General features: G+C 34.7%; 1 protein-coding gene across 18 annotated transcripts in view; it reads left to right on the forward strand.

Moving 5' to 3' along the window:
• The first annotated feature begins 966 nt into the window (after nucleotides 1-966).
• Nucleotides 967-25,793, forward strand: part of LOC134542484 (PDZ domain-containing protein 8) — a 101,268-nt gene continuing 76,441 nt past the window's right edge. For 4 of the 18 annotated variants that reach the window (XM_063386884.1, XM_063386911.1, XM_063386821.1 and 1 more), the window contains exons 1-5: nucleotides 1,062-1,230; nucleotides 1,718-1,984; nucleotides 7,694-7,891; nucleotides 8,671-8,863; nucleotides 11,314-11,471. In XM_063386884.1, the coding sequence (XP_063242954.1) occupies nucleotides 1,823-1,984; nucleotides 7,694-7,891; nucleotides 8,671-8,863; nucleotides 11,314-11,471 (711 nt within the window). In that variant the 5' untranslated portion in view covers nucleotides 1,062-1,230; nucleotides 1,718-1,822. The other 14 variants (XM_063386925.1, XM_063386830.1, XM_063386917.1 and 11 more) reach the window with 12 other exon arrangements.

Raw genomic sequence — 25,793 nt, forward strand, 5'->3', positions numbered from 1 at the left:
GTTCCATGTTTAAATAGTGTTTTTTTTTTAAGTACTTATTTTTCAAACTTAAATATTTTCTGGTTTATTGCTCGTTAGAACCTTCACTTTTGTATATTTATTATAAAAAAATTTTTTTTCGATTGAGCATGAAGGAAAAAAATTATTCAATTCAAGCACATTTCGCGCAGGCAACTTGAGTCATTCGGCGCACTTTTTTGTTGGTAAAAGTATATACAGAATTTCTCACGGCCCAGATTTAAAATGTGAATGGTACAAATTGTAAAGAAAGCCTTGGTCTAACGCTGGAATAAAACGTTATGTGTGGACAATCCTTAGTTTGATCCCTATGAATTAAAATTTATAATAAAAATCTGGCAGCTGTGGTCCTAGTTTAGTTAGTGTTTTTTAAAATACTTACCTTTTAACCTTAAATATTTTCTGGTTTATTGCTGAGTAGAACCTTCACATTTGTATGTTTATTGTAAAACAATATTTTTTCTATTGAGCATGACGGAAAAAATTATTCAATTCAAGCACATTTCGCGCAGACTACTTCAGTCATTCCGCGCACTTTTTTGTTGGTAAAAGTATATACAGAATATCTCACGGCCCAGCTTAAAATTTTGGATGGTACAAATTGCTAAGAAAGCCTTGGGCTAACGCTGGAATTATGTTTTAATTTCGGACAATCCTTGGTTTGAGCCCTCTGAATTAATACATACTTATTGGTTGGTGAGGTTAATTTTTAGTTAGAAATTTTTTAAATTACGTTTATTTAAACAAAAAATATTTTCTGGTTAAATAATATTTTGGATATTGTTTTTTCCCCTCAAATTTAAGTTATTTTTATAGATTTCTGTCTTTTTAAATTTAAAAATGTGTCTCAATAATCTTGGGTTGATGTTTTTAAACAGAGGATTTTAGTGTAAAACCATCATGGATTCCTACAGTATGTATTTTGTTGGTGTTGGTCATATACATATGGAATATGACCAAGGTAAATAATGGAGTAAGCAAAAAGACTGGAAAAGAAAACATTTTGCAGACAGCTTGAATGACATATACCGATAGGTGCACGATATTACTTGATCTGTATAGTAGTGTCGAATTATTTGATGTTGGTTGTTTTAGTACTGAATTGTGAGATTTTATTTAAGTGTAATTTAAACTAAGCATTTTTTATTTCTCTTTATTTTATGGTTTGTGGTTCTATATATATTCGTGTTTTTCACTTACACGAATGCATGGGTAGGCCTTCCTTAATACATCATACGTATATTCGAAGATATTTTGCGATATACTTAATAGAGTGGCAAGATTGCGTACTCTTGCGAAATAATTACCTAAGGAATATTTGAAATGCTGGAAATATTGTACATTCTTACATGTCATAAATATGATCTTTTCTCTGTAGCTGAACAGTACCTACTCCTACAAGTGAACAAATTTTTTTATTATTTTAGTTTGATTGTTAACTTTGGTAGTTTGACAGTTTATAGTCTTTATAAATAAAAAAAAATTGTAAGTCCAGAAAATACTTTGTTTGGTTATCCAGTTAAAGTAATTTTTTTATTAATCCTCCACAATTTGTAGTTATATGAATAATGTGTATGAGATGTAATTCCTTGAAAATTCTCATTTTCATTCTGTCCATAATGTTCAGGGATTTTGAAGCTTTATATGGCACTTTCATCGAATGAAGACCAGGAAGTGAGTGGAGTTTATTTATTTGCAGCGGAGCGATGGAGCAGTGCTGACGAAGGCATGACAGTTGGCAGGTAAGACGAGGCCGATGCGGCTCACCAGGCAGCTGGGTAGAAGGTGATGAAGCAGCGAAGAAATGGATGTGTTGCTGGTACTGTTCCTCATGCTGTTGTCCCTGGTGGCCGGCATTCTGCTCACCGTCGCGGCCCAGTGGTTCCTCTTCAGCAGCTACGTAATGCGGCTGCCCTATGTCGGCCCGCCAGCCAAGCCCTTCGTCGGCCAAGTGCGCCTTCCTCAGGTGCACCCCTTTTTCTCCCCTCCCTTATAATAATTCTAAAGGAGAGCCACTTTTTGGTAAAAATTATGGTAATTATCAGACGTCACGGCTTTTTAGAACGAAAAAAAATTTTGAGAATCATGGTTTTCACACACTACACACTTCCCAAAATTTACCCTGGAGGGATGGTTTCTTAATTCCTAATATTTTGCGAAAAATAATAGTTTATAGCTTACATTACTATAGCAGCATCGGACGTTATGGTTTCGCGGAATGAAAATTAAATTAAAACGAAAAATATATTTTTCAAGTACTAGAGACATCCCTAAATTTACCCTGAATACATAGTTTCTTAATACCTACTGGTTCGTGATAAATAACATTTTAAAGCTCACACGGCCAACTCCAGTCGTTGTTTACCTGCGATCGTGTATCTCTTGGTTTAGTACAACTGTGGTACATAATGCTTGCTCTTTTAATTCAGTACATCAGACCTGTACATAAAAAAAAATGGGTCCGTGTAATTAGGTACGTGCGTGAGAAGTTATACTTCTTTGGCATCATTAAAAAATAATTTTTAATTGCATGCAAAAAATAGTGCGTGGAGTCCCTCCGCGCGGAAGAAGTGAAACTTCGTAATGTGGAAATGAAAATAGGAAGGGGTAGGAATTGATTTTTAGTGAAATCATATTGTATCAAATCAAACTAAAAAAATAAAGGAAATAAATTTGTAATGATTCATAGATTGATTTTCAGAGAGAGAGAGAGAGAGAAACCTATTGAATGTCAATAAAACTAACTTTTTTTATGAGAGCAGATTTTCATGAAATAATTCATGAAATCATTCAGCAATAAAAGCTGTTTATTTAATTAAGCGGACGGGTTCGCCCCAAGGAGAAAATTGACACGGTGAGACCTCGTTGACATAGAGAAATCACACACACTCATTATTTGTGTGTCTATGAAACATGATTTTTTTCTGCAATTTAAATTGTAATATACAAAAAGGGTATTGAAAATAGAAACCAATATGGCGACACTAAAAACTGTCAGGTTCTTTATTTTTTTCTTACTCTCTACTTAGTTCCTTACAATAGCATTCACTGTCGCTCTCTCTCTTTCTATTCCCCCTCCCCAGGAGCGTTAAACGTTTAACGCAACCTTGTTGGAAGTCGCATTAGAAGTATATCTTCTAAAAAATATTGTCATATAATAATTCATTATGATGGTAAGTCCATTAAAGATTTTTTTTAACCTACAATCATAATTCTTTATTTCACAATTTTTTTTATGTGTAGGATCTTTCGATGTACTGAAATAAAACAGCAAGCATCGTGTACCACAGGATCAAGCCAACAGGATCATGCCATCAGGATCTTTTGACGTATGTACTGAACTAAAGCAAGCATCATGTACCACAGGATCAAGCCTTCAGGATCCAGGGATAAACTTGGATACTTGAAACACCTGTCATGTTAAACACAGAACATATGACGGCTGTAATCAAAGAATTCCCTAGAAAGACTGTAAAATTCAATGTGTCAGCTACTTCAGTTCACAGCAAGTATTCCTCACAGAAAATGGACGTTAATAATTCAATTCAAATTTTCGGCTCCCAATAGACTCGTTTGTTCCAATGTGACTCAAAATAGTACGTACTTTAAATGCAATGTAACAAAACAAACATTTCGTAATACAATTACTTATTCTAATAAAACAACAAACATGAAATATAAGAATTCAAAATTCCTTAAAATTACAGTGTAGGCAAATTAATTTCATTACAACACCAACATTAATTAAAGTTCTTAAAAAATTTTTTAAAAATCCCATACCAGTAAACAATGTTGTCAGCAAGTGCATGAATACATTTTTAATGTAAGCTGTAAACTGTTAATTTTTTTACAAACCAGTAGGAGTTAAGAAACCTTCCTTTCAGGGTTAATTCTGGAATTTCTCTAGCATATGGAAAACATATAGTCCTATTTATCACAGGTAAACTATGATTGTTGGTGGCAGCATAAAAGCACAGGTATTGTAATGTAAGATGTATAATTTTAATTTTTTCACAAACTAGTAGCAATAAATTACGAAACAATTCCTTCGAGTAAATTTGGAGAAATTTGTAGTGTGTGAAAAACATGTTTTCCAAATTTTTTTCTTTGCGTTCTTAAAAGCCACGACGTCCGATAATTACCAAACTTATAATAACATTTCCAAAATGCTTTTTGTTTTTTCCTGACATGTTTTCCAATAATTATTCCAAGTTGATATTGTGGCACTTCATTAATTTACCAATAATGGGCCTTTTTAAAGAGTAATTATTTTAGGTTAGGTTAATTAAAAATACTAAAATTTTGTGAATGGTTGATTTAGGTAGGGTTACCTACATTATATATACTTTTAATTGTGAGAACATTTGTTTAGCTACATTATAATTATAAAATGGTAAAAAAAGTTGGTTAGTTTGTTATGTACATTTTATGTTGGTAATTCCTAACTAACTGTTCAAAAAATTTTACTATAATGTTAAAAAAAAAAAACTTGAATATCATAATACAAAACATAAGTAAGTCAGTTCTTATGAGAGATTTTTGTTATTTATTCAACTTAAGATTATAATTCATTGTATATCACAAGTTTTTGTTATGTCCAGGATCTTTTGATGTACTAAATAAAAAAAAAGCAAGCATCATCTACAGGATCAATGTGTACAAGATCATGGTATCAGGATCAAGGGGTAAATTTGGATACATGATATGGAACTTTAATCCTTTATTTTATTCATTTATTTAATACGGAGTTCAAACAAGTGACAATTGTTTTTAACCACTCGTTATTTTGAAATATGTAGGTTGAAATAAGACTGGTTATACTGTACAGTTATACTGAATATTGGGTGGAAAAGTTTAATTCTGTCAATTAATTAGTAGATATAAACATTTTATTTTATCTTGTCTTACAACCACTCTGTGGTTCCATTAATTTTTCTTTGAAATGCACAGAATTGTAGGCCCTTACCCCCCAATTTATAACACATTTATGTATAGATTTATATTTCTAAATGTACAAAATTTGGTTTGTTCTTTTAGGTGTGTTTAAAACAACCACTGATTATCTGGTTGAGGGTATTTATGTTTTACAAATGTATACTGGTACATGTTTTGCTTTAGGCCTACTTAATATTTTGAATTATTCCTGATAAAGTATTTATGTAATTGAGAAAAGCTACTGAATGTTAATTTTACCTTTTTTTGCTTGTTCGTTAAGTAATTATCTATCTCTGTGTATTTTTAAGTTATCATTTGTTATTATTTTTGGAAGTAGAATGATGTAAAGTTTCTCTATTTTATGTCAGTTTAGTAACAGCAGGGACCGGAAAGTTACTTTTAAAAAGTAACTCAGTTACAGTTACAAATACTCCATTGAAAATGTAACCCTGTTACAACTACAAGTTACGCTACTGAAAATGATCCAGTTACAGTTACAGTTCTGAGAAAAGTAACTGTAAGTTACTTTAACAGTTACTTTGTGAAAAACTAAAAATGTGATACGTAATATTGTTATAATTAAAAGCTAATAAAACATATTGTGTTTAGAAAATATTTTTGTTTATTTAAACTGAAAAAAATTAAATAGGTCTTAAATTACATTGAGTAATTAGTTCACACTACAAAATTGTTCGCAGAACCACACAACAAACACTTCACAATAAGGTTATTTTTATCACTCGACCGAACTTCGAAAAAATTAGAATATGAAGGCCACGGCAACGAAAATTCTGGACTGCTTTCTCGGCTTCTCGCTTCATTAGATTCTGTCATTGCTTTCGCGCATGTGCACAGGTAGGTTAATTAATTAAACAGCACAGCAGTAAACCCGCATGTTGCAAATATTAAATAAATGACAATCAAAACAAAATATGAGCGCCGGCAAGCCAACAGCAGTTTTACAAGTACAAGCAATACCATCGCAAATAATATGCTTGTCGGGATTTTCGTTCTGGGATTGAAAAAATCAACAAATCGTATTTCGTTCAAAGAGAAATACATTTAAAAAATGTAACGCAAGAAGTAACGACAATTATCGTTACTTTAAGGCAAAAAAATGTAATTCAGTTACAGTTACAGTTACTGAAAACTTAATAAATGGCGTTACCACGATCGTTACCATAAAAAGTAACTGTTACAAATAACGTCGTTACTAGTAGCGCGTTACTTCCAGTCCCTGAGTAACAGTAATAATAGTGTTGCGATTTAATGTTGGGGGAAACTACTGGGTTCGTAAGGGATAGCCCAATTAAGTTTTTATGTCACAGTTTTATTGATTACTGATATTTACATCACTAATAAATAATCTTTCTTAAAAATGCCTAGTCACCAATTACTCGCACTTAAAAATGTTTATTCTCAAGTCACTCAGCATCTGTCAAGTTCCACCGTCAGCACTCCTCACTAAGCCCCACTCTCGCGGAACTCTTTCGCCGAACTGACCACAGAACTTCGTCGCGTGACTCTGTCTCCAAAACTCTCGCTGCACCTGCGGCATTCACGGCACTCACTGTCGTGGGTCTCGTGGACGGGTGGGCTATTGCAGCACCCGTCGCTGAACTCTCGACGCACTCGTGGCACACACTGGTCCTCACCGTCACGAGAGACTGTCGCCCCCAAAAACTCTTGCAGCCGTCGGTGTCCCTGCTTAAGTAGTCTGTTGCATCCTTCTAGAACTGACAAGAGCAGCTGGGGCAAGTCGTGTCATCCCGCACCAACCAGACGCCCAAACGGTCGAGAATAGCGTCACTCGCTCACGCGGCATCCCGTGGAATTCCCAAGGCTGCTCAGCAATAGATAACGACGCCGAGGCAGGATAATGCGCGGGGAGGGGGGTAGCGATGACTCTTCTAATCCAGCCAGGTGCGCGTGGCATGCCTTGTATATCAGCAGGCCACACGTGACCGTGCAGGGGTACCAGCCAGCTCCCACCTGGCATTGTGGTCAGGTTTCTCGCGTTCGTATTTCATGGAAAAAGTGAAGAACTAAAATGAAAGTGTTACGTTGGATGGAAAAAAATTAAGAATTAGTATTTTAAGTGCTTTGTTATTTTTCGGATTCTGAATGGTCCTCTGTGATTGAAATGAGTTAAGTTCTTTCCATTAGAAAGGAAGTGAAGTCGTTAGTTGCTATTGTGCAGTTGTTCAGTAGTGTTTCATTCATCTGGCAATGACTCAATAAATTATAATTTAATGTAGTTTCAACAGAAAATTTTATGGTTATGGCTGGTCTAGTCTACACCTTTTGGGAATAATAATCCAGACATCGTGAGTGACCTCTGAAGGTTATTCCGTACATTGTAACAATTTTTTTTTCCTTACTGTGCCATAGGAACCTGATTGTATGCTCAAAGCAGCAAAAATTTATTTTGTGATTTTTTTGTTAATAATTTTGAAAAGTCTTTTGATTGGAAAATGACACAGAGAAATAAGGAGAAATAAAACACAATTATTATTTCTGAACTACATATTTTATTTCAGTCAAAAGTCATCGTTAACTAGCAGAGTAAAATTTTATGGAACTCAAACAATATTTCGCTACCCAACTAAAAATTTCAAGTGTTCTAAGTATGTAAAAGTTGTGAGTCGTTGCCTTAGCAAAGCATGTATCTTTGCTGTACTTCTACGTTGCAGTAGAAGTTAAAAACAACATTTCTGAAAGGTCTGTTTGTACTTTGCAGATGTTGATAGAGGCGCTTCAGAGCATTGATGTCCCCAAGAAAGAGAGTTGTGTGGCGATCAACTTGCTCTTCCAGTTCCTCTTCAAAGAACTTGCCACCACGCAGAAAGTGCGCCGCTGGTTCAGGCACAAACTGAGCTCGGAGTTTGAGGAGCTGCTTACGAGGACGACAACTGGGAAACTGTTTGACAAAGTTACAGTAAGCGCAGAATCTTTAGTTCTAACGTCAGTGCGGCAGGATCTAACTTTCTTTCGTGTTTCACTATCTAGTTCCTTACGTTAACAAGTGATAGCTTCCGAAAAGCCTGCCTATTTTAGTGGTTTTTTAATGTTGGTATTGCTTGAAATAAGTATTGTGAAAGAAACAGACTCATTCAGAACTTAAACAAAACTCTCACAGACCTGTAGAGATGCACATACACAGCTACTAAAGCTAGCTGAACCAGTGATAAATATAGACCACCTAGAATTTCAGATCTTACTGTAACCATTGAAGTTATAGTCACCACAGTTTTTTTTCTCACCTATGATATTTCATTTTGAATTTCAAAATTAGCTTAATTTTTTTTATTTAATAATAGTTAGTATCCTGAGCCATACTTCATATAAGTGGTGCAAAAACTCTGTCATCACTTGTATGCAAAACACAAATGCTGTTCTGTTCTATTCTAATTTTTTTTCTTCAAAATGCATCACTAGTATTTTTCTGGTGAACTACTTTTAAAATAAGTTATGTACATACTTGCAGTGTAAATTTGTTATGCCTTTCTAAACAAAAATCGTCCAAGAATTATTTTGTAGTACCTGTTTCCTTATCACAGCTAGTTTTCGTAGCAATGCCGGGTGCTGTGACTACAGGTTTGTTGTATGTATTTGATGAATTAGTTTTACATACCTGTTCTGTTGAATTGATCTGCAGCCTGCAGGACCAAGCAGATGAAATAAACTTTTAACTGATGTCTATGTTCGGGTGCGTAGATTCGTGACATCCACTTGGGTACTCATTTCCCGGCAGTGAAGAGCATCACAGTGAAGGACACAGTGATTCACGAAGGCACTCACCACTTGGACTTGCTGGAACTGTGTGTGGACTTGGAGTATTCGGGAGGATTCCAACTGTCCATTGATGCCAACATGCTGTTGGGGAAAGCAGCATTTTTGTCTGTGAAAGGTACAAAAATATAAAAATACAGTGTGCATACCTCACAAAATAAATATTTTTAAAATTTTAGTTTTTTATTATAATACTACTTGATTCAGAGTGATGGTTTGAGGACTTGTTATTGTCGTTATTATTATTAATTAAATAGCTGTGGTGGAAGAGAAATAATGAATTCAAACTATCAGCACATTGATAGAGCTTAGTAGTTGTCCCTTAAATAGGTACCACAGTTTTCAGACTTCTTCAGTGAAGATTGTAGAGATTTTTTATTTTGCTTTCATTTTTATTTACAATACTGAAGTTTTTTCTTGTTACATATATTTGACATATGAGAGAGAGTGGTAATGTGACATGCAACATTTTTGTAATCACCCAACAAATACAGTTAAAACAGTGAAAAATTATTATAAAATTGTAGAAATGGGATGACAGTTGAAGGAACCTTATGTCAATTTGGAAGGCATTCCAAAACAACCTGGAAGAAAAACATTTGAGTTTGTAGTGGCACAGCATTTGACACTGCCACATGTTTTTCTGGTATTTAATACACAGTGACTGGATTCACATGCACCCATCCTTCCTCTCTCTTTCTCTCTCTCTTTCTCTCTCTCTTTCTCTCTCTCTCTCTTTCTTTCCCTCTCTTTCCCTCTCTTTCCCTCTCTTTCCCTCTCTTTCTCTCTCTTTCTCTTTCTCTTTATCTTTCTCTCTCTTTCTCTCTCTTTCTTTCCCTCTTTATTCTCTTTCTCTCTTTCTTTCTCTTTCTCTCTTTCTCTCTCTCTTTCTCTGAGGTGTGACCAGTAACTGCAAATCTTTAAGCCTTTAAACAGACATGACCTACATATTCCTCTGTCTCCCACCCTGCAAGAGACATGTGGAGCTAACTTTGATTTCCTTCTCTGACCTATAGTCCATTTCAAAGGAGAGAGATGTCCATCATTGCTAAAAAAATGACCACTTGAAGTTGTTTTGGTTTTTCTGTCAGGAAACACATTCGTAATTGTATGTATACATATGTGTATGTAGTATGTTGAACTATGTTGTTTTGGGCTTCTACTGTAGTGTTTAGGAAATAATTGTTTTTTAATAAAAATTTAATTTATTTTATTTTATTTTGAATAGAGTGCATGTATAGTTTTGTAGGATTTTTATTTGTAGCTGCTCACGTAGAGTTTTACACAACTTTCTAGCCTTCTTGATTTTGCATAAGTGTTCTATTTGACAATATATTTTGAAATTCAATTGTTGGCTAAATTTTTTAAACAAACAAGTATATTTTTTGATGTAAGAATCAGAATGTAGGCTAGTATCTAAGAATTGGCTCGGTTGAGTGACACAATCTTTATCTAAGAAACTTTTTAAAACCTAAAACTTAATATGGATCATTAATAAGTTGATTATTAATTAATTTTAAATATACACTTGTAATATTTTAATGATAAAAATAAAGGTTCCTTGTTGACCGTGATTGCTAATGCATCAGGCTCATGCAGCGGAGTCATGGGTTCCATCCCAGCGCCCCGGCATGGCTCATATTTATGAGAACTGAGTCAGTACCCAAGTGCTGGAGTCCACTATAAATATGGAGGTCCTGTCACCTTAAAGCCTCACCTACCTATATAGGCAATGTGCAGAGCTCCTGAAAAAACGCTCAAAATATCACGAGGATGGATAAGTAGTTCTGTTTCCATATTTTGTTTTTAAACTTACACTACACCTTTATCTTCGTTTCTCTGCCATTTACTGTTATGGTTGTCACTCAGATCTCATAGTTGGCTTTTGCATAGAGAGAAGACTGCATGCCAATCCGCAGCCGTGCAGTTAGATGCGATACCATGCTAGAAGCACCAGCAAACGTCACATGTTTATTCTGCCTTCTAACACAAATACACCTTTGACTAGGTGGGCCCCTTCAGCCTCTGATCTTAACTGTGCAATGTAAAATCCTACTAAATAAAAAAAAATGCAAAATAAATATTATTTGATAAAATAAATGTTAGTTTTAACCTGTCATCATGCATACATCTTAGTAAGGATCGCAGGCTCTGACTGGCCAGATAGCCCATCCAACCAAAAGAGATTAGGTCACTGAAAAGCCAGCAGCTCCTGCCAATCACAGAAGGGCATCTCTGATTGGAAATGCCACTCAGCCAACCAGAAGGAAAGAATCCTCTGACATTCCCACAGTCGCAGCCAATCAGGAAATTCTCACCTCTCAGACGAGAGTTGTGAAAGTCAATAGAAATTCCAAGACCCTTGGTAGGAGACTGTTACCCTAAGGAGGGTGCCTGCAATTTCGACTGAAATATCTGTGAACTCTTCGTTTTTGATGTGGCTAGAACCCGCAAGCCAAGCAACCTTTGCTTATATCTGTAGCTTGAATCTGTAATGTGGACACACGTACATGCTCACCCACAACCAAAGTGTAGTTGATGCCCGCATGCCTTACTTGGTGTCGGCAGTGAACCATCTGTCGGGCCTGGCGAGGCTGCAGTTCTCGAGGCACCCCTACACCCACTGGTCCTTCAGCTTCTACAGCGACCCGGTGTTGGAGCTGCAGGTGGAGTCTCAGTTCCAGGGCCGCCCCTTGCCGCAGATCAACTCCATCATCGTCAGCCAGGTGACTTCCGAGCTTCGTAGGAGCTCATTCTGTGTTCTTTAATAATTCAACATTTAGCTCATTCTGTAATCTAACTGATCGAGCTAAAGCTATAACTAGAGACAAGATTTTATGGTTTTATTTTCAGGCCAATTTCATTTTAAAAACAGGAGATTTTGGTATTATTGTTTTTATTTTTTTATGAAATCTGTTTATTAAAAAAAAAGAAGTATTACTGAACATATATGATAGTTAAATGTTCCATGTTACTAAGTTCTTCAAAACAGTTTCAATCTGACTAATAAATGATGCACGTTTTCAATATATTGATGTGTAGTTACTAATTAGTATGTCTAACTTTCCAGAACAGATAAAACAAATCTGTTAGATATGTATTTGTGTGTTGGAAAAATGTTCTGAGATCGTATTGTAAAAGTGAGTAACTAATAGTAATTGCAAGATTTAAAAAAGGAAACTATTTCAATCTTTTGTTATTAGGTAATTTGTAGGGGTGTGCGGGATCCCGACACTTCGGGAAAAAAGTCAGGAAAATAGACTTCCCAAAATGCCGGGCAAGAATTTTCTTACTCGCGAATATTTCGGGAAATTGTTTAAAAATTTGCAAATGTCTACTAATCACGTAAAACATGTTTTATATCAATTCAAACTGTTTTTATAACAATATTTGTTATGGATTCATACATTTTCGAAGAGTTTCCGTTCTGTTTCAGCGCAAAACATTTTTTAAACGTATGCCGATCGTAGCGACAGCTGTGGTGTGCAGTGAATTATGATAATCGTTTACACATATCTAATTGGAATAACATAAACGTACATGGAGTACATTTACTTATTGTATGCATTCATAAATATATTTCTTCAAGGGTACACGTTTGTAAGATACGTGAATAGTTTTATATCGTTTTTGCCGTCATCATTGAACACTTAACCTAAAACTACTATGTGTACATAGACGAAAACAGAAAACAAAACACATGCACTATCTAACCTTTTCGCCAAAGATATAAGAAATACTAGACTTGCGTTTCGTAACAAAGCGTAACCTTTCTCATTTATTAATAGCAGTGGCGATGTACAGAACTGTATTGGCACTGTGAAAAATATGAAATCACGTAGTTTTACACCACTGCTCAAGAGTATTTAAACATCTATGATTTTGCTTTGGGAAAAATAAAATAGTTGTTCAGTTTGGCGGGCTTTGTCGGCTGACGTTACGTTTTTAAGTCTTGTGCAAAGTATCTGTTCCTCATTTTCGATACTGTTGTATATTAAAACAAATAAACTAGCAGCCTACAAATAATGGAGGTCGCAACCGATCAGCCTGTTACTTGTAAATCTAAAGGTGTTTGGAAGTATTTTGAACGTCTTACAGACAGTAAATCCCTGGCAAAGTGTGTCTCGTGTGGAAAATTTTTGAAATGCGAGCATGGTAGCACGTTTGGATTACTAAGACATCTCAATCAACATCACTCTATAAAAGAAGAATTTGAGTATGCTAAAAAAAATGAAGTCGCTGCTGGGAAAAGGGCAAGTGAAGCAGACACAAAAAATAGCAGCAAAAAACAGCTAACTTTGCAAGAAACGTTTAAATGGCCATCTTTTTTAAGATATAAGATATAACTTTTTTAAGATATAATAATAATTATAGCATTTAGATTGACAAAGAAGGATTTAAAGTATTTAAGTTTAATTTGAAATGATTCCTTTGATACTAGGGTTCAATATCAGAGTCAAAAATTTGCTCTTTTTTTAAATTATTATTTTGATAAAATTTTTCCAGATCCCGTCCCGTTTCCCTTATTTTTCCCGAAAATTTCCCGCAGTACAAAAACCTATTCCCGCACACCCCCACTAAATGTGGTACAAACATCATGCTAAATACATTACTTTAACATGTAACTCTGCTTAACCATTGTGATTTTGCTACACTTGAAATATTGTGGAAATGGTGCTTGGGCACACATTAATGACGGTTTATTACAGGGTGTCTACAGGTCCCGAAAGTCCCGAAAGTCACGAAAAAGTCACGAAATTGAGGGATTGGTCATGAAAGTCACGAAAAAGTCCGGAAATTAATGTAAAAAGTGTAAAAAGTCACGAAATTTTAATAAAATGGACTTTTTTTAAAAATTGTTTTTGTTTATGTCCCGTACGGACAGACAAATTTAATGTACAGGTCTACCAACTATACATTGTATTTGTAGTAGCATTTATGTGGGGTAATACCGTTGGGTAATACTCAGAAAGTGACTTTTTGCTGTTGGTTAACATGAACAATTTCAATTGGCTCTTCGACTTTCTTGGCTGTTCCACTTTGTGCGCTGGCCTTTGCTGTTACAAGATGGCATAGTACATGGCTGTTCATCCGTGTGGGAAATATTAAACACATAATTGATTGTCTCCGTGTACCTGAAAGCTGTATTTTAAACTGTGATACTAAAATACTTTTAATGAGCGAAGTTAGGTTTTTCGTTTGTAAAGTTAGCCAGAACTAAGCGTGTACAACTATTCGAAACAGCATATGCAGAAACAAAGCAGTTTTCCGTTCGTGTTAAGCCCGGGCTACATTCGCAATAGCACGCAAACAGCACAGACGCACAGAAGTTCAACATACACTATTAGATATGAGCTGCTACATTGGCAAATAGCACGCGCACAGAAAAATAGCACAGGATCGGCGCACAGAAAGTTCGTTAACTTTTAACTTTTAGGTTATTTTCTGTGCGCGACCCTGGTGGTAGCCAATCAGCAAACAGTTTAAGTACTACTCTAGTGGGCTTATAAAAGAACAATTGTCACGAAAGTATTGGTGCTGTTGACTTGAGTAGTTTGTTATTGTTTTCAAACGCACGATTACATAAAAATGGAAGGCTCATTTGATAGCTGTAATAGAAAGTAGAAATATTTTGTATGACAGGGGATACGCAGGATACAAAAAATGAAGACGCTAAATTAAATGCTTGGAAGTCCGTGTATGAATGTGTTATAGAAGCCGGATTTGAAATAAACAGTGATATGTATTTTTGAATGCTCATGGTTTTTTGTATGTAAACTTTGAAGTACTTAAAATATTTCTTGGTTTAACGAAAACCGTACCACAATAACAACACACGAATCTAAACAAACGTCACTTATTCCAACTTCAGTGATCAAAATTGTTAACGGAAGTTATACATTTAAAAAACTTTTTTGAATGCTTCCGGTATTCTTTTGTGTTGTGTTGTGCGCGAATGTAGCATCAAGCTCTGTGCTATCTCTGTGCGTGTGTGCTATCTGTGTGCTGTTTGCGTGCTATTGCGAATGTAGCCCGGCCTTTAATAAACTTCAGTGATGTGCCAGTGCGGTATTTGGCTTTAGGACTAAACTTGAGACATATTCCAAAAACAATCTGTGTATTTTAGTGCTGTAGGTGTTACAAATCAAATCACGACGAATAATTTATTATGAAAGGATGTACATACAACGTTATGATTAACACATTTGGCCTCTGCTTTATTATTATTGTTGGTGGCAGAAATTACAATCTGGCTAGGTAAGTTACGTTTGTTGACATTGTTAACGTTTATTTACTCTTTATTATGGTAATTATTTATGCGAAAGTGGAAGCAAGCGTTTAAACTCCGTGAGTTTTAAACTTGTAAACAAACATTTTTTTTTTTATTTCACGAAACGTGACGTGACCATACATCAACCAATGGCATAATTTTCCGAGTTATACCCCTTTTATTTCAGTTTTACACATTAAATTTACCTTGTATTTCACAAACGAATATGTAGTGATATTTCAGTATTTATAATTATATATAGGCCTATATGCATGTGTGTGTGCTACGAAAATATATTTTCCCTCTTTCATCATACACGTTTAGGATAATTAAATCTATTTTATTAAGACATTTTCTATAATATAAACACAAGTAAATTCCCGCCAAATTAGCATTAATCAAGCATTTGTATTGAAAATGTCTTGCATATTGTGTGTATTATGAAATGTCTCGTGGGTGTTTCTGTGTGTAGTGGTTAAATTGTGATTATAAAAATGCCAGGTAAATGTAGTTTTCGAGACAGCTGGTATGAACTGCCATATGCAGGCACCTGGAAGTTGTGGCTGAGACGCGATGAAACTGATACAAATAGAGCATTTTGCTGCATCTGCAGAACAAACTTTGATATTGGTCATGGAGGTGTCAACTCAGTTAAGACACATGAAAAGGGTAAACGTCATCTTCAGTTAGTGAATGACTTGAGTTCAGGCAAACAATCCCTAATAACTAGTAGGGATAAGCTTAAGTCAAATATTTGTAGTGATGTGACAGATACTAGGCCTAAACCTTCATGTTGTGGGCTTGATGCATCTGATTCAAGTAATTCAAAAGTGCACAAACACGAAATCCAGCCTAGTGATTCTGTTTCAGCAAATAGGCCTACACATGAAGCGAACCCAGTTGAAATTATAATTGCAGGCTCCTCTAGTAGTGATACAACAGGCCCCAAATTTGCTAGTAACATTCAAAGGTACATGCTAAGAGATGAAGTGACCACAGCAGAAATTATTTGGGCACTAAACAAAGTTGTGTGCCACAATTCTGCTAGAAGTGCTGGCACTGCAAGTGATTTATTTAGTGTGATGTTTCCCGACAGTGCAATTGCACAGAAATTTAAGATGCACAAAGACAAGTTGTCTTATGTTATCACATATGGTCTAGGTCCATTTTTTCAAGAAAGTTTAGCTGAGGATGTCAAATCTTGCCCATTTTTTGCTGTCTCCTTTGACGAGAGTCTGAACACTGTAGCACAGAAAGGCCAGATGGATATTGTTGTACGCTTCTGGGAGGCCAATAGTAGCGACATATCCACACGTTATTTAACATCAGTGTTTTTAGGCAAATCAACAGCAGAAGACCTTATTTCAGCTTTTGTTACGGGAATTACAAATTTGAAATTGTCCCTGCAGAACATAATTCAGATTTCTCTGGATGGACCAAATGTCAACTTAAAGTTTCTCAGAGATTTGCAGGAGAGGTTTTTTCAAAGTGAAGATGGTGGAAGTCAGATTTTTGATGTTGGAACCTGCTCCTTACACATTGTACAGGGAGTGTACAAGACAGCTCACAAAGAGGTGGGCTGGAAAATTCACGAGTTCCTCAGAGAGATCTACTACTTGTTCAAAAACTTTCCATCTCGACGGGCAGAGTACACTCGTATTACTACTTCTTCCGTCTTTCCGCTGAAATTTTGTCAAATTCGGTGGGTTGAAAATTCAGTTGTTTTAAAGAGGGCAATTGAAATATTACCATTCCTCAGGAAATATGTCTCTACTGTTGAGAAACATCCTCCAAACACACAAAATTTCACAAAAGTGAAATCTGCTTTGACTGATTCGTGTTTGTTGGCCAAAATGGAATTTTTGTTGTCTGTTGCTTTGCAGTTGGAACATTTTCTGACCACATTTCAGTCCAACAATCCACTGCTACCATTTTTATATGAAGACTTGTACTCATTGCTAAATGAAATAGCAAACCGATTTCTGAAGAAATCAGTTCTTTCTGACAACCGTAGTGGAACCAAACTGATTGCCATTGACCCAAGGGACCAGGCCAATGTAAAGCCTATAGAGCATATTGATGTAGGATTTGGTGCAAAATCTGCTTTAAAACAGTTGAAGGAAATTGAGTCAGTTAAGTTCAAAAATGAATGTAAGAAATTTTTGCAACATTTGTTTGGGAAATTATGTACGAAGTGTCCATTGAAGTTCAAAATTGTTAAAGGAGCATCTTGCTTATCTCCAACTGTACTGACTAGTGAGCATTTGAGAAGTGTAAGGATAAATGTTGCTTTGGAAGCATTTGTAGATAAACAACAAATTGTTCCTTCAGATGCAGATTGTGTCAAAAGAGACTACTTAGCATTTTGTGAGAATCCACAAGTTCAGGCTGCAGTAAGAAAATATGACAGGAAAACTGACCGACTGGATGCTTTTCTATTGAATCTGCTTTCTGAGTGCAAAATAGAAAACAAAAAGTTTGTAACATTCATCCAAAAAATTCTTGTGATGTATCATGGAAATGCTGCTGTAGAGAGAGGGTTCTCTGTGAACAAAGAATGCTTGGTTGAGAACTTAGAAGAGCACTCTCTCATTGCAATGCGGAGCATTTATGGAGCTGTTACTGCTGCTGGAAATGTTGCAAGCGTTCCAATTTCTAAGAAGATGATTTTGGCTGTGAGAAACTCTTCTGCAAAGCGACAAGAAGCACTTGAAGAAAAACGGAAGGAAAAAAACAGCGAAGAAGAAGAAAGGAAAAGAAAACGAAGTGAGGTGAAGGAGTTAGAAATGTGTAAGAAGAGATTACTGGAGCACACAACAGAAGAAGTAAAGAATCTTGAGAAAAAGATATTCCATCTGAAGAAAACAATGTAATCCATAATATCTGAAAAAGGAAACATCACAAATTTATGATGAGACTGTATACCTTATAGAAAAGCCACTTTGTATAATATTCAAACTCCTCATTCAAAAGTGTAAATAAATGTGCAAGACTAATGTAAACATGCAAGATTAATGTAAACATGCAAGATTAATGTAAAAAATGCTAGGTAATGAAGATTTGGGACTAGTGAACTAAGAAAATTGAAATCTTATGTTATGAGTAAGTAGGTAATGTTTTACTTTACTTTATTTCTGCTAGTAGTATTATGTAAGTTATTTTAAACCATTAGCCATTTTGTTTTCTTGTGTTGTGTAACAGATATTTGCCGACATCCTCATATGATTTAATTTAAACAAAAATTGCCGCGTACAGTTTTACGCAAAAAATTACGTTTAGTGGTCACTAAGGTCCTGAAAAAGTCCTGAAATTGGTTTGCCAGATATCTGTAGACACCCTGTATTAGTATGATATGAATCAATATTTCAGTTGTTAAACAGTCTTTTCCATAAAGTAAATTCTTTTGAAACTATTTCAGCAATTTTTTATTTTTAAAAGATTAGGTATTTTTCATTTAATTTAAGTTTTTATTGAACATTATAATTATTTTCATGATTTTAATTGCATTTCTGTGCCTTGTGGTGTATTAACTTGAATTTTGGTGTTACATGGTGTATTAACATGTTTTTCAGTGTAATTTCGGTTTTATCGTATTTCACCATATAATCTTGTCCCTAGCTATGACTCTGCAGATCTTGTAAATTGTGTTTAATCTTTGAAGAAGGGATCCGAATCACGTATGCAACATGATATGAGACTGTTTTGCACAGTAACAATCTTGTGTATTTCTATTGCGGTAGAACAGCTTATTGCAGTTTGTTATGAATAAATACCATTGTACTGTATACTGATTTTTCTTTGGCATTCCTGCTAAAAAATTTTTTGACTTTTGATAATCCAGCTGAATCGCTATTCTGGGACAGTCAACGTCATGTATGTGCCAGATTAAAGAACTTTACTGTATCATTTTCTCATCTTGTTACTTTTAGTATTTTTATTTACCTAAAGGAATACATGTTTAGTTTCATCATTATATTTTGCATTTTAAATGATCTACTGTAGATTGCTGTCCCATTCAAAAACATACCGTTTACATTTCTTAATTAATTGATTAGTATTTTATAGTGTACAAACAAAACAGAGCTTTATCAATCTTTTTTCCATTGGTGCTTAACTTGAATGCTTAAAGATATCTAAAAAGAATTAATAATATTTATTTTTTACTATCCTCACAGAAAGTAATTGCTGCTTCAGCATTATTTAAGTTTTAACTGTTTATTGCAATATATATTTTATTTAAGCAATATATATTTTATTTATTATATGTATGATATTTTTATGAATGCATATAACTTTTATTATTAGTTTATATTTAGCTCTTGTCAGATCTAAACTCAAATATGCCTCTGTTATTTGGACTAATTTCATAAAATCTGATAGTGATAAATTAGACAAATTACAATATAAAATGATCAAAATTATAGCTCAAAATACTAATTTATCAATAAAATTTATGATCATTCTATTCTAGGATCTCTATCTTTGAGAAGAGAGCTATTAGATGCCTTATTTATGTATAATTGTTACTTCAATAAGATTAAATGTATTTATCTTCTTGAGAATACTGGGATTAAAGTATGTATGTACCTTTAATTGTCGACAGACACCTTTACTTTGCACTTTAAGCAAAACAAATTACATTTTATATTGAATTGTCACAAATTTTTTACAAACATGGCAATTATTTTTTTATGTCTATTTACAAACTACATATGAAAAAATTATTTTATTTTAAATTTAATATAAATTTGTGTTAGTCTAATGATTGGGTACACGTCGTTTGTCCTAAAGCGTTTATCCTAATTTTGTTTGTCCTAAAAATTAGGACAAACGACTTTAGGACAAACGACGTTAGGACAAACGACTTTAGGACAAACGACTTTAGGACAAACGAATTTTAGGACAAACGACGGAACAGCTTCAAAATATTTTTACTCTGAGTTTTAGGACAAACGACATTAGGACAAACGACTTTAGGACAAACGACTTTAGGACAAACGACTTTTAGGACAAACGACGGTTCCAGTATCGATAAATCCTTACTCTGAGTTTTAGGACAAACGACTTTAGGACAAACGACATTAGGACAAACGACTTTAGGACAAACGACATTAGGACAAACGACTTTAGGACAAACAACATTAGGACAAACGACTTTAGGACAAACGACATTAGGACAAACGACTTTAGGACAAACGACTTTAGGACAAACGACTTTTAGGACAAATGATTTTAGGACAAACGACATTATGAAAAACCAAGTTAGGACAAATGACTTTAGGACAAAAATCTTTGAGTCAAACTATTTTATTTGAAAACCACTGAGCATGTGAGAACTTACAGTAAAAGAAAACGTTTGAAAAAATAATGTTATATACTGGGGAAATACTTTACATTCTATGTAAAAAAAATTCAGCGTTTACGATCGTTACAATTTTTAGACATCTAGGAATGGACGACTACGGTTTCAACGACCTAAATCTGTTTTTTATTTCGCCATCTTGGTTCCGCCATTTTTAAATCGAGCGCCCCACTCATTATGATGAAATTTTCGTCATGACCGCAATATCGAATTTTTCTGTTCCACTGGAGGCCACCATATTGGATGCCGTCGACTTTGTTTCTGCTGTTTGTTCCTAGAGAGCGCCAGCGTCGCTCTTTATCTTTTTTTGTACTTCTGGAGGCCACCATTTGAATACCATTGACTTTGTTTCTGATGTTTGTCCATAGAGATCGCCAGCGTCGCTCTGATATATCACATAAGGTCGATGTTCCTTTACCTACCATAGCTATTATGAACCTTATCGACATATAAAATTAATTTTTTTTTTAAAAATACATTGGAAGCACTGTGATTCGAACCATTGCAGCTCTGATCTCTAGGTTGGAAAACATGCGTCTTTAACCGCACGGCCATCGAGAAATTTACCAGACTGAGGATTAAATAAGGTATATATAAAAATAACATGCATAATCGAACTTGTAATTTTTTTATTTGAAGTAATAATAGCACCACCTGTTCGAGACAGAACCACCATCATGTATTAAGACATAACTGTTGCAATTATCGTTCTGGTCACCATCTTGAATATCCGTAATTTTTATGTTAGAAAATCGGGAAAACATTTAAAAATCATTAAAAAATTAATCAATCGAAATAATAATAAAAATATTAAAAAAGTTACACTTTACGTTACGGTCGCCATCTTGAAAATACATAATTTTAATGCTAGAGATTCGAGAAAAATTCCAAAATTCATTTTAAAAAAAATTCCTTATTAGAATACTGATTAATTAGTTCGATTCCTGTACTTGGTTCGAAACTGGTAAGAGCAAAAGAAACAACAGATCCTTCCTCCACAGAAGCCACCCACAGACTGATCTACCGCCACCAATAGCACATATATATCGTCAGCTGGAATGATGACATGTCCGCCATCTTGTCTTCATCCGCTGGAAACCACCATCTTGTTTTCGTCTGCTAGAGTGTGCTGATACCATGTTAGTATAATATTCTGTTCACCATAACTTTGTCCTCAACTGTTGGCATTGAACTTTTACATTGACCTTGAAATTTGACCTTGTCGTTGATTATTGACTTTTACCTTGATGACAATCATGGATCCGCCATTTTGCGTTCAGTATATGCTACCAGGAGCTACCACCTGCTAGAGGTCATTGCCACCATCTTGTTTTCGTCTGCTGGAGGACACCATCTTGTGTGTGTACTCGTCTTATAGAGTACATTACCATCATACTTTTCTAAGTTTTACCCGCTAGAGTGCAGTAATCATTTATTATTACTGAAGTGCCTGCCATCTTGAAATTTGGGCGCCATCTTGGAATCGTGTAATTATATAGCTAGAAATTCGGGAAAAAGTTTCAAAATTCATCAAAAAATTCACTCATTAAAGTAATGATTTATTATATCAATTGCTGTTCTTGGTTCGATCCTTGGATGATGCAAAATAATAATTATATGTAAAAATAATAAATATAATAAATTTTATTGTCAAAGTCCTAAAAGAGACTTAAAATCATATATTACTATCATCCTTTAAACCATTACGACCGCCATTTTAGATATTTGTATTTATTGACTTATTAGTACGGGAAATATTCCAAAATTCACCGAAAAAATTACACATTATTTAACATATTGAATCGAAACTTGCTTCGATATATTGACGAAGCTGAAAAAAAAAAATTAATTTAAATACCAGAAAAGTGTCAGGTTCGAGAAATAAAACACCGCAAGTTCTTTTACAAACATAATATGTATTACATAATTTCTATCCTACTACAGGACACTTGCGAAAGACAGCAATCTTATAAAAATTTAGCCCTGCATAGACGTGAAACGACTAATTCTTAGCTCCAACAGCTCTAACTGCTCAAAATGCTCAAAATGCTCCAAATGCTCCAACAACTCCAAATGCTACAAAGGCTCCAAATGCTCCAAATGCTCTAATAGCTCCAACAGCTCTAAATGCTCCAAATGCTCCAATAGCTCCAAATGCTCCAAACGCTCCAAATGGTCCAAAGCCTTCAACATCTCCACAGATCCAAATGCTCCAAAGGCTCCAAATGCTCCAACAGCTCCAAATGCTCCTAGGCTCCAAATGCTCCAAAAGCTCCATCTGTTCCAAATGCTCCAAAGGTTCTAAATGCTCCATATGCTACAAATACTCCATATGTTCTAAATGCTCCAACTGATTTCAATTACTTTTTTTTTATCGAACTTGACATGAATACATGCATGACTTTATTAGTATACATTTTGGATGTCAGTGGTGACTTTTGTACACCTTTAAGTTATAAATTTATTTAGAAATGAGCTTTCGAGAAATGATAAAATACATTTTGAAAAAAAAAAAAAAAATAATTTTCCTTCAAGTTTATACACATGCATTTAATTGAAACCATTATTTTATGTAGCCAGCTTCCCTCAGTTCTTTAAGTATGAAGGATATTTCTTTGATGCTCGAATAGTTTCCTGCACAAATCGAACCATGTAGAAGTTTTAGCATGTCAAACATAATGTTAGGATCTTCCCATGAGGTATAATCAATCTCTTCTGCTGCGTTCATCTTCCTTGTATGTTTATAATAAAAATTATTATCCCTGGTGTCTTCTGTTTCAACACCAACAACAAGGTCAGTTTCGTCTTCGAACCAGTATTTATCACAAACTTGATTAGGATAATTTATTTTATTACATCGTTTCCATCGTTTTGATCTCAAGCCACCATCACTGTCTTCGCTCTTGACCGCTTTAGGTGCTTCAGCACAGTACTCAATCATGTCAGCATCACAAGCTTGATCAGGATAATTCATTTTATTACGTCGTTTCCATCGTTTTGGTCTCAAGCCACCATCACAGTCTTCGCTCTTGCATGATTTAGGTGCTTCAGCACAGTAGTCATTCATGTCAGTATCACAAGCTTGATCAGGATGATTTATTTTATTACGACGTTTCCACCGTTTTGGTCTCAGGCCGCCATTTCAGTCTTCCATCTTGACCACTTTAGGTGCTTCAGCACAGTACTCAATCATGTCAGCCTTAGATTTGTCAGCATAGTCATCGTTCATGTCAGCCTCAGATGTGTCACCACAATCTTCAATCATGTCAGCTTCAGATGTTTCATCACAGTCTTCGGTCTTGTCAGCTTCAGGTGGTTCTCCATCTTTCACATTTTCATGGAGACGACTAAATATTGATGTAAATATATTTTCATTTCTAATGAGGTTGCTACTTTCTTTGTTTGTTTTTAATTTTAAATTATTGTCTTGATCTATATCAGTATTTTTGGCATTAGCTTTTTACATTCTTCATAATAATTACTGTCGTCTAATATTCTGCCTTCGTTCCTCTTCCACGATGTTGGAGCACAGTCTTCGTTATCTTTATTTATCTTAGTTGTACAGTTCTTGCAATGTCTATCCAAGTAATATCTTCTACCAAAGGATTTATGACACTGGCTGCAATTAAATGGTTTTTGACAAGGACCCATATTACTCTCTCTTCTCTCATGTCGTTTAGCATTCTTTCTCAAGGTAAACATCTTGCTGCAGTATCTACAGTGATGTTTTGATACAGCTACAGGCAACGAACCAGGGTACATGTTATATTCTGCGACTAATGGCAGATGCAAACTAAGAGTTTTAAATTAAAACCATTACTTAAATAGAATTTTTTAAATATTTCGTCAGCGAGAGTTAAATTACCTCATGCAAAAGTACTGGTTGTAAGTAGTTATGCTTTTCAACAACAGATGACGCCACGTGTTGCTTGCAGGTAAATAATATTTATTTATTTTATGCGGGATGCAGGATGCTCACTAACGATCGCAAAAGAAGGATGGTTTTGCTAGACTCCAAGGAGAAGGAAGTATGTTCATACAGTTAGTGTTTCTCAGATTTTTCAGGGCATATTAATATTTTACTGAATATTTTTTTTTAAATTCCACCTGATATAAATATTGCAAGTGGTGATTTAGTAGCAGAAATTCACTTATTAAATTTAACCTTGAATATAATGACATGTCTCATTAAAAGTAAAACTCCTTCATGGAGAGATTGGTTTCTCATAAATAACCAGAATACCTTTGAGAAACCATAGGAATGATCGCAAGCACACGGAAAAAACCATCACAATATTGACAAGAATAATTAGGAGCACACGGAGAACACCATCAAAATATTGACAACGATAATCGGCAGCACACAGAGAAAACCACCACACATTTTCTTTCATAAATTACAAAAAAAAATTAATAAAATTAAACAAAAATTACAAAATATACAAAAACTGATTCTGGCTTGGACTAGAACTCTATCTTTTCTCAATAATGAGAATTTCATAAGCTAGCAGAATCAGTTTTTTTTATATTTTGTAATTTTTGTTTAATTTTTTTTTGTAATTTATCAAAGAAAATGTGTGGTGGTTTTCTCCGTGTGCTCCCGATTATCCATGTCAATATTATGATGGTTTTCTCCATGTGCTCCTAATTATTCTTGTCAATATTTTGATGGTTTTTTTCCGTGTGCTTGCGATCATTCCTATGGTTTCTCCAAGTGCTTCTGGTTATTTCTGAGAAACCGATCTCTCCATGAAGGAGTTTTACTTTTAATGAGACAAGTCATTATATTCAAGGTTAAATTTAATTAGTGAATTTCTGCTACTAAATCACCACTTGAAAAATTATATCAGTAGGAATTTAAAAAAATCATTATTCAGTCAAATAATAATATGCCCTGAGAAATCTGAGAAACACTAACTGGATGAACAAACTTCCTTCTCCTTGGAGTCTAGCAAAGCCATCCTTCTTTTGCGATCGTTAGTGAACATCCGCAACCCGCATAAAAGAAATAAATATTATTTACCTGCAGCAACACGTGGCATCATCTGTTGTTGAAAAGCATAACTATTTACAACCAGTACTTTTGCATGAGATAATTTAACTCTCGATGACGAAATATTTAAAAAATTCTATTTAAGTAATGGTTTTAATTTAAAACTCTTAGTTTGCATCTGCCATTAGTCGCAGAATCTAACATGTACCCTGATTCGTTGCCTGTAGCTGTATCAAAACGACATCACTGTAGAAACTGCAGCAAGATGTTTACCTTGAGAAAGAATGCTAAACGACATGAGAGAAGGAGTTTAATTTGGGTCCTTGTCAAAAACCATATAATAGCAGTCAGTGTCATAAATCCTTTGGTTGAAGATATTACTTGGATAGACATTGCAAGAACTGTATAACTAAGATGAATAA

Source organism: Bacillus rossius, chromosome 1 (assembly GCF_032445375.1).
Source record: "Bacillus rossius redtenbacheri isolate Brsri chromosome 1, Brsri_v3, whole genome shotgun sequence".
NCBI lineage: Eukaryota > Metazoa > Arthropoda > Insecta > Phasmatodea > Bacillidae > Bacillus > Bacillus rossius.